Consider the following 16,057-nt stretch of genomic DNA (forward strand, 5'->3'; position numbering starts at 1 on the left):
GAGACGCACACGTGTGGAGGTGACGGTCCCTGGCAGGGGCCTGCGGGTGTTCAGTTTGGGGGTGCTCTCTGGTGTCTGGACAGCAGGATTGAGGTTTGCTTTTCCCTGTGGGTCCTGCGTCTGGAGACATTTTCCTGGTTCTCTTTTCCTTGCCTTTCGAGCTAAACACTTCAAGGGCGCCATGCTCCACCACCCTCTGGGCGCTGGGGTGTCGCGCTTATACCGCGAGTCCTTGTGGTCAGCGCCCAGTGATGTGTACAGAGCACTGAAGGCCAGGGCGCACCCCCAGCTCACAGTTGCTGCCTCCACGTGTGGGGGATGGGCCGGGGGACCTGGCCAGGACTCTGTGGCTGTCACAGCGATAGGGCGACATCCCCTCCCAAACACTGCTAAGGAGGGGGTGGGGAGCGGGAATTGCCTGGAGTTCCAGGGGTTAGGACTCTATGCTTTCACTGCGGTGGCCCGGGTTCAATCTCTGGTCGGGGATCTAAGATCCCCCAAGCCTTGTGGGGTGGCCAGAAACACAGAAAAGAAAAAAAAAAGGTGGGTTGGGGGAGGAGGGGAAGTAGACCCAAGGTACCAGGAATGATCCAAGCACCAGCAGCCAGAGGAGCCCCGGGTCTGCCCGGGTGAGGGGTGGTCCCATCTGCCGCTCCCGTCTGTCACAATGCAACAGCTAGTGCACGTCAGGGGGGTCTCTTGAGCAGCCCAACAGCAGCGCCCCAAGTGAACGATGCCAAAATGGACAGAAGGGACGGAAGAAACCGGTCTACAGTAGAAGTGGGAGACTTCGGTCCCCCCTGTGATGGATTCAAATGGATCCCCCAGCTCCCACCCCAACCATTAAGTCCACCTGTTGCAGTGCTCATCCCAAGGTGCATGTATTTGGAGATAGCACCCTTGGGGAAGTCAGTAAGGTTAAATGAGGTCACAAGGGTGGAACCCCCGTCCGACAAGAGCGGTGTCCTTTGGAAAAGAGGAAGAGACACTGAAGATCTCCCTCCCTCTCTCCCTCCCTCGCCCTCTCTTCCTCCCTCCCATCCTCCCTCTCTCTCTCTCCCCCCCTACCTTTCTCCCCCTCTCTCTTTCCCTCCCTCGCCCCCCTCCCTTTCTCTCTCTCCCTCCCTCCCTCTCTCCCTTTCACTCTCTCCCTCCCTCCCCCTCTCTCCCTCCCTCCCTCTTTCTCTCTCTCTTTCTCCCTCCTCCCCTTCTATGGCCCTGTCCATCCCTCTCTCTCCCTCCCTCCCTCCTTTCCTCCCTTTGTCTCTGCCCCTTTCTCTCCCTCCCTCCCTCTTTCTCTCTCTCCCTCCCTCCCTCTCTCTCCCTTTCACTCTCTCCCTCCCTCCACCTCTCTCCTACCCTCCCTCCTTCCCTCCCTTTGTCTCTCCCCCTTTCCCTCCCTCCCTCCCTTTTTCTCTCTCGCTCTCCCTCCCTCCCTACCCCCCCCCCAACCTGTGCTGATGGCTGACCTGGTGGGGTTCCTGCTCGTCAAGTTTCGTACCGGGGAGCCAACCTCCGAGGCGGAGATACTGAGTACGGTCCTCCGGGAGCATCGGGACCACTTCCCCGTGGTCTTCAGCCACGCTTGCGAGTGCATGCAGCTGGTGTTTGGCTTGGACGTGAAGGACGTGGAACCCCGCGAGCGCACCTACGTCCTGGTCCCCACCCTGGGCCTCACCTGGGATGCAGTGCTGAGGGCCAGGCAGCGCACGCCCAAGGCCGGCCTCCTGGTGCCGGTCCTGGGCGTGATCACCCTGTTCGGTGACCGCGCCCCTGAGGAGGAGGTGTGGGGAATGCTCGGCAACATGGGGGTGTGTGCCGGGAGGGAGTCCTGCATCTATGGGGAGCCCAGGGAGCTGCTCACCAAAGTGTGGGTGCAGGAGGGCTACCTGGAGTAACGGCAGGTGCCCCACAGCGACCCTGCCCGCTACGAGTTCCTGTGGGGTGCCCGGGCCTACGTGGAGACCAGCAAGTGGCAGGTCCTGGAGCATCTGCTCAGGGTCAGTAGCTTGGATCCCAGGTCCTTCCCATCCCTGTGTGCAGGGGGTGTGAGCGACGAGGAAGAGGGAGCCTGAGCCAGAGCAGCAGCCAGGCTCCTTCCAGGCCCAAGTTCACTGGTAGCAAGTGACGCTGGTCCTTCACTCTGAGTTTGAAGAGAGAGCGGTCGAGTTTCCAAGTAGCGAGGGCCCCTGCGAGTGGGGGGAACATGGTGTGTAGCATCTTTGGGTTCCTCTTGTGTAAGATGACATGGAATATCATCTGTGTTTTCTTTAGGAGTTTTTTAAATGTTATTCCGTTTAATGGAAGACTAAACAAGCTTCAGTGTCTAACTTTGTGAATGACATTGATTAGAATGTGTTTATAATTACCCAGTTTAAGAACAAGAGTTTTGCTCTTTTGTAAAAGAGACTGGGAAATCTCCCATTTCATTTTGTGACCCTGAAGCAGATAACACGGAATTGGAATCAGAACTGCTCTGGACATGTGAAAGTACTTAGCAGTAATGTAGATGGGGGAAGAATTAGAAAAATAAAAGTAATCGTAGTGAGTTTTTGCTTCTTATCCTGCTTGTCTGTCATTCTGTAAAACTAAGCTATCTCTGTTTAGCTGGATTTGCACGGTGATTTACGAAAGTATGAAAAAACTGATTTGAGTAAGTAAGGCCCCTGCTCTCCGGCTTATTTATTCGGCAGACTTCCACGGAGCCTCTGCTCTCCGGAAGGCCCTGTGTTAGTAGCGGGGACGCTAGGAAAAGCAGGACACACTCACACGTAGAGTGATGGTCTAGGAGCCGCTGTCACATGAGGAAGGTGGTGAGACGTCCCCTAAGTCCCACAGAACAAGTCCACATGGGACGAGGCGGTGGGGCTCCAGGAGCGAGCCCTGGAGTGTTAAGTGCCCCGAGCCAGGGCAGTTTGCGGCTTTGGGAAGCGGGGCTTCCTTCTGTGGGGAGGTGATGGTGATGAAGCTGGGTGGTGGCAGCAGCCAGACCTGCAGGCGGTGTGACTGGGGTTTGGGGGGAAAGTCTGAAATGCGACATTACTGTGAGGTGTCCTTCTGGATCACGGATGAACCCGAGAGAAATCTCATACTCGGGCAGGAAGGGAGGGGTCCCGGCTCTTGTTGCATTGCAGTTGACCATAGTGAAGAAGTAGGTGTTATATATGCAACAGCTGGAGAAACGCGGTCATACTCCCTTGACGTGATGCCCAGAAGTCCGTGGACAGGCCCTCTTTTCCCTGTTCTTGGGGGAACCAGAACCCAAGGTGCTAATTAGCTTTAATCATTATCGTGACTGTACTTTGGCAATTGTAATCAAGGACTCGATGTCTGGTGGGGCTGAAATGAAGCAAAGGAACGGGTTGGATGGAAGAGCATCTGGGAGGGATGCAAAGCCTTGTTCCTTGATTCTATTTCCTGGAGCTTCGTGTCGTATCTCGCTGGGAACACCCCTCCGCACCCGAATTTAACACACCCTCTAACTGGGAAAATTTCCTTGGTTTTATTGATGAAACATCTTGTTTGGCTAATTAGCTTTTCCACATCCTATTGAGCTGCATATTCTCTGACACGACCGGGACAAGAAACCGCCCAACCAAATGCCAGAGGAGAGAGGGGAAGGGTCTGAGGCCGAACAATATGAGAAATACCTGCCAATCATCGAAGTTCCAACAGACGCCAGGCCCTGTGAGCTGCTCTACGTAGCTCACACACATCCCTGCAGCCCGAGACAGGGCTCATCACACCCATGCGCTTCACGGGTGAGGAACCTGAGGCCACGGGGCTTGAGAATCTTCCCAGGATCACGTGCCGGTAAGTGACGGCGTGGGGACCAGAGCCCTGGTCTGAATTCCTCTCGAGCCCACGCTGTTCCCACCCACCCCAGCCCGTGGCTGACCTTCTGACTGGCGATTCACTGCTCTTCTCAGTGTCACACGGTGTCTTTCAGTTGACAAAAAGCAGGCCCAAGAAAGGACGGTGCCAAGGAGAAGCAGAGACAGTGTGGGGCTCGACTGTGGCTTGTTGAGAGCTGACACCGCCAGGGGCCGGCATTTCTGGCCAGTCCCGGCACCTTCCCGTGTGACGGCGCCCTGTCCCTGCTCCTGCCCTGGGGCCCTCCTGTCCAACGGGAACCTGGCCTGCTGAGCTGCTCATGGCTGAGCCACGGGGAGGGAGGGACTGAGACTGCCTGGGACTGACTGTACGGCCCCAGTGCCTACTGGGATAAGGCCCCTGCAGGAGCCTCCTCAGATACTGGAGGGAAGTTAACGCTGGCAGACACCCCGAGACCCTGGCGGCAGCGAGGGAGGGGAGCGGCTGGGGGGCCTCTGGGCTGGGGGCATCAGGGCGCGGAAGCCAAGGGCAGGGGCTGGAGGGCGAGGCTGGCAAAGGCAGGCCTTGGACGTCGCCAGGGCTTGTGCCTGCCCAGCTGAAGGGTCCCGAGACCCGGCTGAGGAAGACCCCACGGTGCCACACAAACCCACTGCCGGGGCCCGGCTGGCACCTGGCAGGGAGGGGGACCAGGAAGGAGGCAGTTCCTACGGGACCCAGGCGGCGAGGGAGGGCCCGAGGAGGGGGGCAGCAGGCAAGGCCACACAGGCAGGCTCGGCCCAAGGAGGCCCCAGCCTTTGGGCCCCTTCTGAGGAGCCACCGACGGCCTCCACCACAATTCGCAGCCTCCGAGGTCATGTCCCTACAGGAGGAACTGACCTGAAGAATGCTTTGTAAACCAGTTTAGAAGCATAAAGACCAGGGAGCAGGCCCGAATCTAGGCCCGGGAGCTCCATCCAGGATGCCAGTCCTTAGGCTGAAAGGCACCTCGGGCGATCCTCCTGCACACCCTCTTAGCTCTCCCCTTTCAGAAATAGGGCAGTGGCGCTCACAGAGGGCAGATGACCCTGCTTAGTGGCAGAGCTGGGACAGGGACCTAGGATCCTCGCAGACGGGCCTTTCCAAGGTGCCACTCTGTCCGCTACACAGTGACTATGAAGGACAAAGTCGCCCACAACGGCCAGAGAACGCGCATCGCCAAACCCACCGTCCTATCCTCCCACCTGCGGTGAAGACGGACGACTCTCACTCGGGTTTCGGCGCGTCCGACACCCAGACCCTCATCTACTTCCAAATGCACGTGGACGGGGGCTTCCCCCGGTCACGTCTAGGTCGGCAAGTAGGAAATTTCCTTGGGACTGAGTCCGTGTCACGCAGGCCCGTTCAAAAGCGTCGAAGCTGAAAGCAAACAAAATCATTCCATGTATCCTCAAGGTAACAGCAGGGACAGGGCCCCGGGGGTGGGGGGGAGGGGGAGGCAGGGGCGGGCGTGGGGAAGGAGAGCAGGGCTGGCCTGGGAGCGCACCAGTGAAATGCCTGCTTTCAATGGGACAGGCTACACGCCGAAGCCCCAGATCAAGTCCTTCAAAGGGCAAGTACCCACGGAGACCCAAGGTGGACGTGGGAGGCCAGGATCGGGGGGAGCAGAAGCCAAACCACCCCACTGCGGAAAGGAAACAGGGCTTTCGAGGCAGCCTCCAGGGAGGCTGAATCCGACGGTCTGGGAAGGCGATGGGAAAAGGACGCACGCAGGTGTTCCAAAAGTGAGCGCTCTTGGGCCATGAGAAGGGCTTCTACGGGAAGAAATGGACGCTGAAGACAAGCCCTCTGTGATCCGCACAGGGATGGGGTCTGGGGGCAGGCAGAGCCCAAAAGGAGGCTCGATGCCCAGCGGAGGGCACGTGGCTATGCCCTCCCACGCGGCATCGTGGGCAGGGCTGTGTCTGAGGTGCTTGGGGAACACTCGAGTTGAATGTGAGGTCGCGCACAGCCCTACTCTGGGGACAGCTTGACCTGGGAGGCAGGAAATCAGGACCCTTTGTTTGGGCCCATCTGAGCGGGACCGGCCAGCTGGCAGGAACAGCTGCAAGCGACCAGAGCCGGAAGGGGGATGGGGGTGGGGGGGTGGGCACCGACTCAGGCTAGGCCAACCAGCCCGCTAGGGAGCCCCATCTTCTGGGAGGGACAGTCGCCAGGGGCCCACGTGATCCCTGTGGTCTCAGTGGCAGCCAAGCTACGCCTCGCCAGGGCCTGGCCCTTGAGCACATCGGAAGCCAGCATGAAGGGATGGGAGTGGAGACAGGATCACGTTTCTCAACCCATCCGGGGCCTGGCCCCTTGAAACAAGGTGCCTGGCGGCAGACGGAAGTCTTTCCCGGGAACTTGAACCACACTTTTCGAGGCTTTTAGAAAAAAAGACAGGCGCCTGGGACCCCGTCCCCATCCCCTCCCCCACACTTGGCCAGGGCTCCCTCTCCAGACCGCCTCGGTGACATCACGTGACAATAAAGAAGACTGCGACTTGAGCGGCTGGCTGCCCCACTACCGAGATTCCAGAATCTTGCGGACAGTATTTACCGGGCATCCCCGCTCTGGTCCAAGGCATTTCTGCCCTGAGAGTTCAGTGATACGGTCTCGGGTGGAGAATGCTCCCAATCCAGACTGGCTCCATGGCTAGTCAGAGCAGCGATGAGCTGTGTACAGCCATGCTGGGCCCATCGGCTGACGCAGAGCCAGCAACGTGGGTCCCCTCTCGTGCGTCCCCGCATCCCAATGTGGATTCACGGGAGAGTTCAGAGAAGCAGGGCGACCAAGCCGAGAGCCCAGATCCCGGCTCCCAAGACAACCCGCCACCACAGGGTGCAGACTACGGTGTGGCCAACCAGAGTATTCTTCAGCTCTCCCTCCCAAGAAAGCTCTGGACGATGGCGGAGGAGCCCGCCTTCACCTCTGTGCGCTGGAATGACAAGGGAGATATGGTGATCGTCGAGGAAGACCTCTTCCAGAGGGAGGTTCTTCACCGCAGAGGCGCAGACAGGATTTTCAACACAGACAGCTTGACGACTTTCATCCGCCAAATGAACCGGCACGGATTCAGCAAAATATGCCTGACCAGCCACTCTCCAGGGAAGAAGAGGCTGATGGTAAAGTAGAAAGCCCTTCTGCTGCCCACGTTCTCTTGTTATTCGAACACCTCCCGGGGAGGCCAGATGGGCCACGTGCTGAACGGGTTTCATTTCCGAGAATAACTTTCCTCACGTGAGAAGGTAGTTAAGGAAAGATGAGAAAGTAGAGCCTGTGGTATTCGGCCACAGCCCCTTAGAGGGGACCTGCAGGTGCGCCTACAGACCCCCTCGAGAGGCCACGAGATGTCAGGTAGCGACAGTAACACCTCGACCGAGGCTCGCCTCGGGGAGCTCTAGGGAGCGCACACTCCAGGGCGGAATAACCTGCCAGGAACTTAAAGAGACCTTTTCTCCACAGTCAGATAAGACCATTATGAGGGACGGGGGTGGGTGGGGAGGAGTGGGTATTTTCTCCCAGAATGGCTAAAGTGATTCGTTTCATTTCAGATCTTCTGCAACTCCAACTTTCAGAGAGACAAGCCTCTGCTCATCGAGAACATTCAGAGAAAATGCAACCTGGGAGCAACTGATCAGCCCGGGACCAGCACAACAGCCCCGAAGGGAAAGAAGCCGGTGGCTGCCACTAGACGCTCCCCACAAATCCCTTACAACGATTCCACCACCCAGAAGAAAGCCCCAGGTGCTCAGGGGCCCAGCGCTACCCAGCCTCTCCTGTCCTCTAGCACGTGCTCTATGAGCGGTGGAGCGGGATGGGCCAGGGAACACCATGCCCCCAGTGAGCAGGGCGGCCTGAGCAGGCAGGGCACTCCCTGGAACGTCACTTCTGTGCCCCCGCTATGGCGCCAGGGAACTGCCCGCCAGCCCCACGGTTTACCCGGCTTATGGCTCGGAGATGTCTCTGTACAACAGCTGTCTCTCCCTCCTGCCGGGGGCCCTTTTAGCTACGTCCCCAAACAAGGTCCCTGAGGTGGACGAGGAGTAGGGGGGCTCCTCAGACTGCAGGCGTGCTCTCCGCCAACAGTGCAAGGACCACTGCGATCCCTGAGCTCGCAGGCCCCTGGGGACACACAAAAAGCCCCATCTCATAACCAAGAACCTACTTTTGTCTCTAATAAAGAAAAGCCAAAGTCCACGGGAGCAAATGAAGAATCGAACGAGAAGTGCGAGTCTTGTGTCCTTTCTAACTGTCCGTACTAGTCACACATCTCAGTGGACGGGCCCGACGAGGCTGGAAACCCACAGCCCCGGCAGGCTTTGGTCCCCGCCGCCCCCTTTCGTTTGAAGCCGCAGCATTTCCCACGCTCAGCCACGGACGTGGCTCGGGAGCGCTGAGGCCAGCCCAGGACAGGCTGGTCCCTGGGCCTTGCCTGCTAGTCAGGAGGCAGCACAGCCTGGCTCCTGACCTCAGGGGTGTCACCTTCCATTAGTCATGCATCCTGAAGCAGAAGGAGCCTCCTCCTGGGTCCCCCTACGATGCCAGAAGTTTCTGACCCGCAGCTGAGCGTGTGTCCAGCCCACCATCCAGGGGCCTCCCAAAGAGGCCCGCCGGAAAGGAGGGCCATCCCACCCATCAAGGTAGGCGTGCACACTGCCGTCTGCCTCAGAAGAGACGGGCCCTTCCCAGCCGACACCTGGGGGAAAGCCCAGCACCTTCAGAGGTGACAACCCCTAGAAAGCTTGCTGACAAATGGCCCCAAACCCCACAGAGAAGTAAGAGGTTTCCACAAAGCGAGCGCCAGCCCTTTTCACTTTGCCGTCAGAGCTGTATTTAGGAGCCTGTCTTCGGACGTGAAGTGGCCGGGCAGCACGTCTAACACACACGCTTCGTGAGCCAAGGGACGCTTTACAACAGGGCCAGGGTCACCTGCAAGGACAGACCGCGCCCTCTTTCTGGGCCTGTGGTCCTCTCCCGCGTGCACGAGGCCCGCCACCGGCCTTCCCCCATCGTTCGTTCCCCAGACGCGGTCCAAACATCTGGGAGTTCTGACCAGGCCAAAGAGGGCAAAACGCTAACCGGTCCCCTCAAAACACACCTCTCTCAACCACCCAGAACCAGTAGGGCCAAAACGAGTGGCACTGCCATCTTTTCCTAAAGGTCAAAGTCCTCGAGACTCTGTCGCTGAGCCCAGAGCGGCATCGCACGAGGAGAGTCCCAACCCCTGTCCCTGCACCAGGTGGGCACGTCTGCTTCCGTGAACAGCACGGAGCGGGCAGCGCTCCCCGGGGCAGGGCCGATTCAGACCGAACCAGACGTGCACGTCCAGGGCGTGAAGGCGAGTGGACGGTGGCACAATGAGCCGGTCTCTCGGTCACCTTCCTCTCGAGAGCCCAGTCTGGTCAGGCCTCCTGCCCAAAGGGGATCAGGTGCTCGGGGATGTCCACCTGGAAGACGTCCTTCCCGCCTCTCCCGGGGACAGGCTGCAGCAGCCAGCGGGGGTTGGCAAGCGCAGTCAGGTACTTCTGCTGCAGGTTGGGCAGCAGGGCTTGATTCTCCAGCTCCGCAACCTCGTTGGGACCTAAGTTTTCCGGGCACAGCGAAGTGTCCCCAATGTCAACCAGCCCTGTGCACAAAGACACAAGCACACAGATGGAGAACAAGGTGATTCAAAGTCACGACCGCTAGAGACCAAGACCACGTCATCGAGGGGACCCGGGGTGAACTGGGTCCCTCTGGCCGAGCACTTCCCACCCGCCAACCTCGGTTCAGGGAATTGGGGGCGAGGCCGAGGGAGGGAGGGAGGGAGGGAGGGAGGGAGGGAGAGCAATGAAAAGGAGAGGCCTGGTCCCCCACGACCCCACCAAGGCCCGACCGCTGCAGGCAGCAGGTACAGATCAGGAGGGCCCCGGGCCGCCGCTGCGGGGGGCCTACGGGCAATCAGGTCCCTGAGCGATCCACCGGGGGCCAGCGGTTGATGCGGGACCTGCCCCCGCCGGGGGCTTTAGGGGACTTCCTCAGGATGCCGCGGGCAGCGGGGGTGAGGCGGGCGCGTGAAGGCGGGCGGGCAGCCCGAGTCCCCAGGTCCCCCTCACACGCAGCTCTGGCTGCCGTGCTGCCTCCCGCGGGCTCTGCCACGGCGCGCACACGGACACACACGGAGGCGAGCGCCACGGGCAGAGCCGGACCCGCCTCTGCCTCTCAGAGCACAAAGGGGGACTGAGGCCCAGAGTGGCGGGGAGGGGACCTTCCCGGCCCCTCCGAAGGCGAGGTGCCTCAGGAAAACGAACCCTAACCCCACACCGACCGGTTCAAAAGAAAACGAGACGCCAAAGCCCCGGGTGAGACCCTGGGGGGCAGCCCCGGGAGGCGATCGTCACTTGCCGGCTATCACTCCGCGGCCGAACTTCTCCCCGTCCCGCAGCAAGGCCTGGATCTGCGCGGGGCTCATCCCCAGCCTCCCGGCCAGCAGCTCCCTCCAGGCCGCGTCCTCCCAGTCCCTGTGCGCGATGTGGACGGCCAGGGTGCGGTGCCGCTGGCCGCTCAGCACGGGCCGCCACCGCGTCTCCAGGGTCTTCACCCCATTTAAGACGAAACCCGCATAAGGCTGCCGGAAGGACAGGCAGCCGAACTTCATCTCCCAGAGCCCCCAGGGCCTCACGCGCCTGTGGAAACACAGAACCGGAACGGTCAAGCAGCCTGACGTGCCGGCCTCCGAGCTCATGACCCGTGGGCCTGACCTCAGCCCCGTGGGCCCCCCGGGCGCCAGCCCCTTCCATCCGTCTCCGTGCCCGGCAGCTGACAGGGGGTGCCGACCGGGGGGATCCGTCCATCAGATGGAGTCCGCAGGGACCTCACAAGGGAGGCCGGGACAGCGAGAGAGAGGCGTGTGGGCAATTCCACGACAGAGGGCACTGGGCCCCGGGCGGCAGAGAGGAGGGAGGGAGGGCCCCTTGGCTTCACAGCCCAGTGGCCGGGCTCTGGCCCTCTCCCGGCACAGACAGGGACAGTCCTGGGCCTGGCTTCTCCCCTGCCCCCGGCCCCGCAGCTCCCTGGCCCTGCCGCTGCCCATGCTCTGCGGATCCCCCATCTTACCCAGGGCTGCTGAGTGCAAATCCTTGGCAACCAACCTTGGCTCGGCCCTGGGGACGGCCTGGCTCTCACATGGCCCTGCCAGGTGTCTCTTCCCCGCGCGCCTTGGGAGCCACCCTCCTCCCACCCCTTCCCGCACCACCGCTTCCACCCCGGCCCGGAGCCCGAGAAAGGATACGTGACGGCAGGAACTACCGGCACTGGTGCGCGTTCCGTCTCCACGCCAGGACCTGGGACGGGCACCATCCAGGGATCACAGAATTCAATCCTCAAATAACCCGGGAGGTTACCGTCACCCCGCTCTGCAGCTGAGGAGGCGCCGAAGGACAGAGAGACAGCGCATGGTTCCAGGGGACCTGACTCCACGCGCCCCCGTCCTCGCCTGCTTTCCTTGTACCTGGGTGCTGGGGGGAGGGTCCCTGCTCGCTGAGGACAGAGGAGCAGGGGAGCCGCGGGCCTGAAAGTCAGCCGGGTCACGGCACCGCACGGAGCCTCCACTTCCACGTGGCTGTGAGGACGGGGGACAAGGCCGCAAAGGCAGCCAGTCCAGGACCTTCCAGGGCTTTCCTTCCCCGAGCAGAGCGGAGACACATTTCTCTCCAGGGCCCATGAGGCCCCACATGGTCTGGCTCCTCCCCCTGGCTGCCTGCTCTCCTCGCCCCTGGATTCACCCCCTGCAGCCATGAAGGCCTTCCTTCCATCCCTGGAACGTTCCACGTGTGCTCCTACCTCAGAGCCTTTGGAGAGTGGTAGGGGTCACACCGTGCCCCTGAAATTCACGTGCTGGAATCTCAACCCCAAGTTCCTCAGAGTGTGACCCTACCTACAAAGCAAAGGTCTTCACAGGGGTGATCAAGGTCCGATGAGCTCATTAGGGTCGACCCTCCTCTAACAGGACTGATGTCCCCATAAAAAGGGGCCAGTTAGAGACAGAGCGGCACACAGGAGAGCCAGCGGAGCCCCGGGAGTGAGGGGGGCGGGATGGGACAGATTCCCTCCACAGCCCCCACAAGAGCCACCACCGGCGGCACCTAGATCTCGGGCTTCCGGCCTCCAGAACCGCAAGGCAATACGTTCTGTAGTTCAAGCCACCCAGACCGTGGGACTCTGACACGACTGCCCGGGCGAGCGATCACAGAGGGTCAGCCCTGTCCTGGACACCTCTCCACGCGGGGGTGGGGGATGACTTCTCCGCTCACAGCACCTCGGGAACACTGCTTCACGTCTGGACGTCTCCATCTGCCCTATTTTCACCGCCCACACGGTACCCCGTCGTCGGCTGTCCCACAGGTTACTGACTCTTCCCCCGCCGATGGGGACTCCCAGACTGCTTGGCACTTTCTGCCCCTCTAGACACTCAACACGACCACACACTCGCTAACTGAAGCCCCGGGCCGGAGGAGGCCCGCGTCACACGGCACACATCCCGAGATGCTGACACACGCCAGCAAACGGCCTTCCGCAAAGGCTCCCCCACGTACACTCTGCCAGCCACGGGCGAGGCTGCCGTGCCCTCACGCACTGGCGGGCCCCCGAGCACCATCACCCCGCTTAACCTCTGCCAACCTGATGGGTGACAAAGGGTCGCCCTCCTCACTGCGTTTGGGTTAGTTACGAGGGAGGCTGGCCAGTCCCTGGGGCCTGGCCGTTTCTCCGGCTCCTACTGGGGTGTGTGACTGGATCCCAGGCTCGCCCGCGGTTTCCACCACGCAGCTTCTCAGCCAGCCCCTTCCTCACGGGCGCCACCAGATCACAACCACGGGACCCGAACCGTGCGGGCGGAATCCCTGGGGAGAGTCCCTCGGGAAGAAGGCGGCTGAGTGCCCGCCTACCTCTCGACGCAGAGGGTGCCTGCTTGGTGGCCAGAGGAGAAAACACTCTTCCACTTGTCTGGGCGTCTTCACCTGCACGAGAACCAGAGGGACAAGGAGAAAAGTCATCAGCCACAAGACAGCAATGCCGGCCAAGGAACCACAACGGTCTTCTTCTCGGCAGGGACCGGAGACCACCAGGACCCAGGAGGGCCCAACCGATGAGAAACACACGTGCCGCCTCCCTCAGGGTTGGTCCTGCTCATCAAGGCAACGGCTCCGTCCCCGCCCGGCTGGGTCGGGGGCCCCACGATGCCTCAGCCCGCAGCACAGAAGCCCATCCCACAGGAGTGACGGTGACCTTACAGCCCAGCAGCTCCCGCATCCAACAGGAGAAAACGACACCTCTCCTCACAGTGCCACGCGGGAAGGATCTGGAGAGCCCCACAGTCCGTGACCCTCAATGGACTCCTGGCTGGGCCCCACCGAGAGGGGAGCTGTGGACAGTCAGCTGAGCCCCGCAGGGCAGGGAGGTGGGTGGGGTGTGGGGTGGGGTGGGGGTTGTGGGGGGTGGGGTGGGGGTTGTGGGGGCTGGGGGGTGGGGGCGGTGCCCGCGGGAGGCGGGGGGGGGGGGCGGCAGGACTGCGGGCGGCTGGTGCGTGTGGACCAGCGCATCGCGGGACACACACGTGGAAGGATGGCGGGCGGGGACGGTGGCGGTGGAGGGGACAGGGAGGTGCAGCCTCGGCCGCCCCGCGCGCGCTCCCCGACGCAGATCCCGGGAAACTCCCGCCCGGAGGTACCGTCCGCGGGCGCGGCGGGTCCTGGCTCCTTGTGGGCGGGGCGAGTCGCGGGCGCGGTGGGACGGCCCGGCTGCGGCCACCGGGAAGGACGGTCGTCCGCCTCGGGGAACCGGGACCGGTGACAGGTAGCCGCGCCCGCAAGCGCTGACGCTCCTTATTTCCGGGGTGAACGCATGCACGTCCACACGTACGCACGCACGTACGCACGCACGCAGGCACGTAGACACGCACTTACGAACAATCGCGCATTTGCCGCAGGCTCCGGCCGCTAGGAGACAGAGTAGGAGCCGCTAGGCCATGCGGCGCGCGGAAGGCCAGGCCGCTCGGAGGTTCGAGACCGGCGGCGTGGAGCGGCAGCCAGAGGAGGACCAGGACGTGGGCGGGGGAGCGGGTCGGAAGAGAAGGGGCGGGGCTGTGGCGAATAGCTGGGGAGGAGCTGGGGGAGGGGCAGGGCGGAGGTGGGAGGAACGGGGGGAGGAGTATTTGGGGCGGAAGTGTGGGAAAGAGCTGGGTGAGGAGGAGCTTCTGGAGAAGGAGGCAGAACTGAGGAGGAGTGGGGCCGAGCTGGGGAAAAAGCCGGGCAGGTGCGGGGCGGGGGCGGAGCTGACCGGGATGGAGCTTGGGCCCCTGGGAACCCATGGAGGGTGGGCGAGGCCAGCTCAGTGGCGGAGGCCAGGCAGTGCCCTTTTGAGTCCCTTGCCTTAGGCGTCCAGTCCGCGCCGCAACAGTCGGCAAGGGTCAAAGTGGAAGCGACCCAGGGTCCTTAGCGACCGAATCCGAGCCTCAGAATGGACCCCAGGGGACAGGGATGCGGGGTGGGGGGGGAGGGGCAGGGGGTCAGAGGGGAGGGGGAGGGGAGGGATGGGGAGAGGGCGGGGCCTCTGGGCTGAGTCTTGCACCTCTGGGCTGAATGCCCAGGCCACCTCCCGTCCAAGCCACCCTGCGACTGCTGGCCGAGTCCTGAGGGACAGTCTTTACCTGGCCTTTTCTGAGGTGAGAAGAAAATTTCTCAGTCGGTTTCCTGTCGCGCCTGGGACCTGGCATGTCCCAAACAAAGCCAAGTTCCCCTTCAGAGCTGTTTCCTGTCCTCTTCCTCCCAGTGGGGGGACGGGGGGCGGGGCCTCAGCCCACTCAGTGCCGCCCACCTGGCTCTGCTCCTCCTTGCTTTGCTTAGGCAGCCCTCCCTCCCATTTCCTTGGAGACCAAGTCCGGTGTCCCTGCCTCCCAAGTGCCTGATGAGAATAAATGCTCCTCTTTCTGTCCCCACTGCTACTGGCTGACTTCAGGCCTCATGACCTAGGGCCGGTGCTGCTGTCACCTGAGTCTCCCCAGGGGCCGGGACGCCTCGTGTCTGTCCTCCTCCAGTGGGTGCCCCCCAGGCCATCGGTTCCGTGTCACACCGCACATCTGTCCTCATCGACCCCGGGCTGAAGACCCTGCCGAGCCTTCTCCTGTTTAAGCCCCAACACCTCCTTGGTGCCCTGGGAGGGCCTTCGGGCGGCCCCAGCTCTCCGTCCTTGTCGCCCAACACCCTGGGTGCCTGTGCTGTCCGTGCACGCTGCGCGCACGCGCTCTGCGGGTCTCCACACTTCGGCACGTGCGGTTCCCGCTCCTGGAGGCCTGGTTCCTCTTGTTCTGGCGAGCTCCTGTCCTCCTCCAGGCACAGCTGTAACGTCCCCTTCTCCGCCCGCCGCGAGCGTCCGGAGCTCCCGTCTGGGGTTCTGGCAGCGCCCTGTGCCTTCCTGCTGCCTGCCTTCGCTGGGCTCTTCTTCCCGGGCTGGAGCTGCTCTCCAGGAGTCCCGGGAAGACAAGGACAGGCTCTTACTCGTTCCTGTAAGCCGGGCGCCTGCCACAGCTGCTGCTGAGGGGACGTTGGCTCAACAGAGCACTGCTTTCTCTTCCAGCGAGCTGGCCTCCTCTCTCCTTGCGGAAGCCTGAGGAAACAGGAATGCCGGCCCCGAGGTGAGGAGCAGAGGGTGCCTTCGTGGATGTGAGGCCTCGGGGCTGCGGGGCACCTGAGCGATCAGCAGGTCCAACTCCCTCCATGCCGGTGTCCCCTCCTCGGCTCGTCGCCCCAGGAGTGGTTGCGAGCTGCGTCCAGACACCCCAGAACCTCGTCGGAGTGGTTTCAAATCATGAGGGAGGGTCCCGGGAATGGTGGGTGGGCTGCTGGCGTTCCTCCCGAATCCCGGTTTTGAAGAACTGGAACTTGCCCAGTGAGCTAGAGGCACGTGATCGGTGGCTGCTGGTTGGGGGACAGGTGTGACGGCGCTCCGTAAGGACTCCCTTCTCTGACCCTCCCGTGTGTGCTGAGAGGCGGGGAGCCCCAGGTCCCCCGGGGCGGGGGAGGTCCGGGGTAGTGGCTGCCAGGCCAGTTCGCTGCCGGATGGGCGGGCGCAGGAGGAATGGCCTGGCCGTGTTGCAGGTGGGCGTGGGACGGTGTGTGGCTGCCCCTGGGAGAGGGACCCCTCTGCAGCTCAGCCTTGATCTTCAGTACAG

The 16,057-nt window shown here is 62.2% G+C and overlaps 1 protein-coding gene across 2 annotated transcripts; it reads right to left on the minus strand.

Annotated features, from left to right (window-relative positions):
- Window positions 1–9,007: 9,007 nt before the first annotated feature.
- On the minus strand, window positions 9,008–13,686 carry LOC309978190 (protein EOLA1-like). Of its 2 annotated transcripts, XM_082864550.1 has the most exons (4): window positions 13,559–13,686; window positions 12,777–12,848; window positions 10,237–10,517; window positions 9,008–9,478 (listed from the first exon to the last, which is right to left on the minus strand). In XM_082864550.1, exons 3-4 carry the CDS (start codon window positions 10,487–10,489, stop codon window positions 9,255–9,257), a joined length of 477 nt encoding a protein of 158 aa, XP_082720676.1. In that variant the 5' UTR covers window positions 10,490–10,517; window positions 12,777–12,848; window positions 13,559–13,686; the 3' UTR covers window positions 9,008–9,254. The 2 variants fall into 2 exon arrangements, with proteins under 2 accessions (XP_082720676.1, XP_082720677.1); XM_082864551.1 differs by lacking the exon at window positions 13,559–13,686 and having other exon boundaries at window positions 12,777–13,024.
- Between the last annotated feature and the right edge of the window lie 2,371 nt (window positions 13,687–16,057).

This window comes from Leucopleurus acutus (assembly GCF_964270905.1).
Source record: "Leucopleurus acutus genome assembly, chromosome: X".
Classification (NCBI taxonomy): Eukaryota; Metazoa; Chordata; class Mammalia; order Artiodactyla; family Delphinidae; genus Leucopleurus; species Leucopleurus acutus.

Bases quoted from the DNA above. Each gene is read 5' to 3' on its own strand.
- LOC309978190 (XM_082864550.1), bottom strand. From the start codon at position 10,489: ATGAAGTTCGGCTGCCTGTCCTTCCGGCAGCCTTATGCGGGTTTCGTC. The intron at 9,479-10,236 runs GCAAGTGACGAT...CTTTGTGCACAG, and splicing joins CGGCCGCGGAGTGATAGCCG to GGCTGGTTGACATTGGGGAC.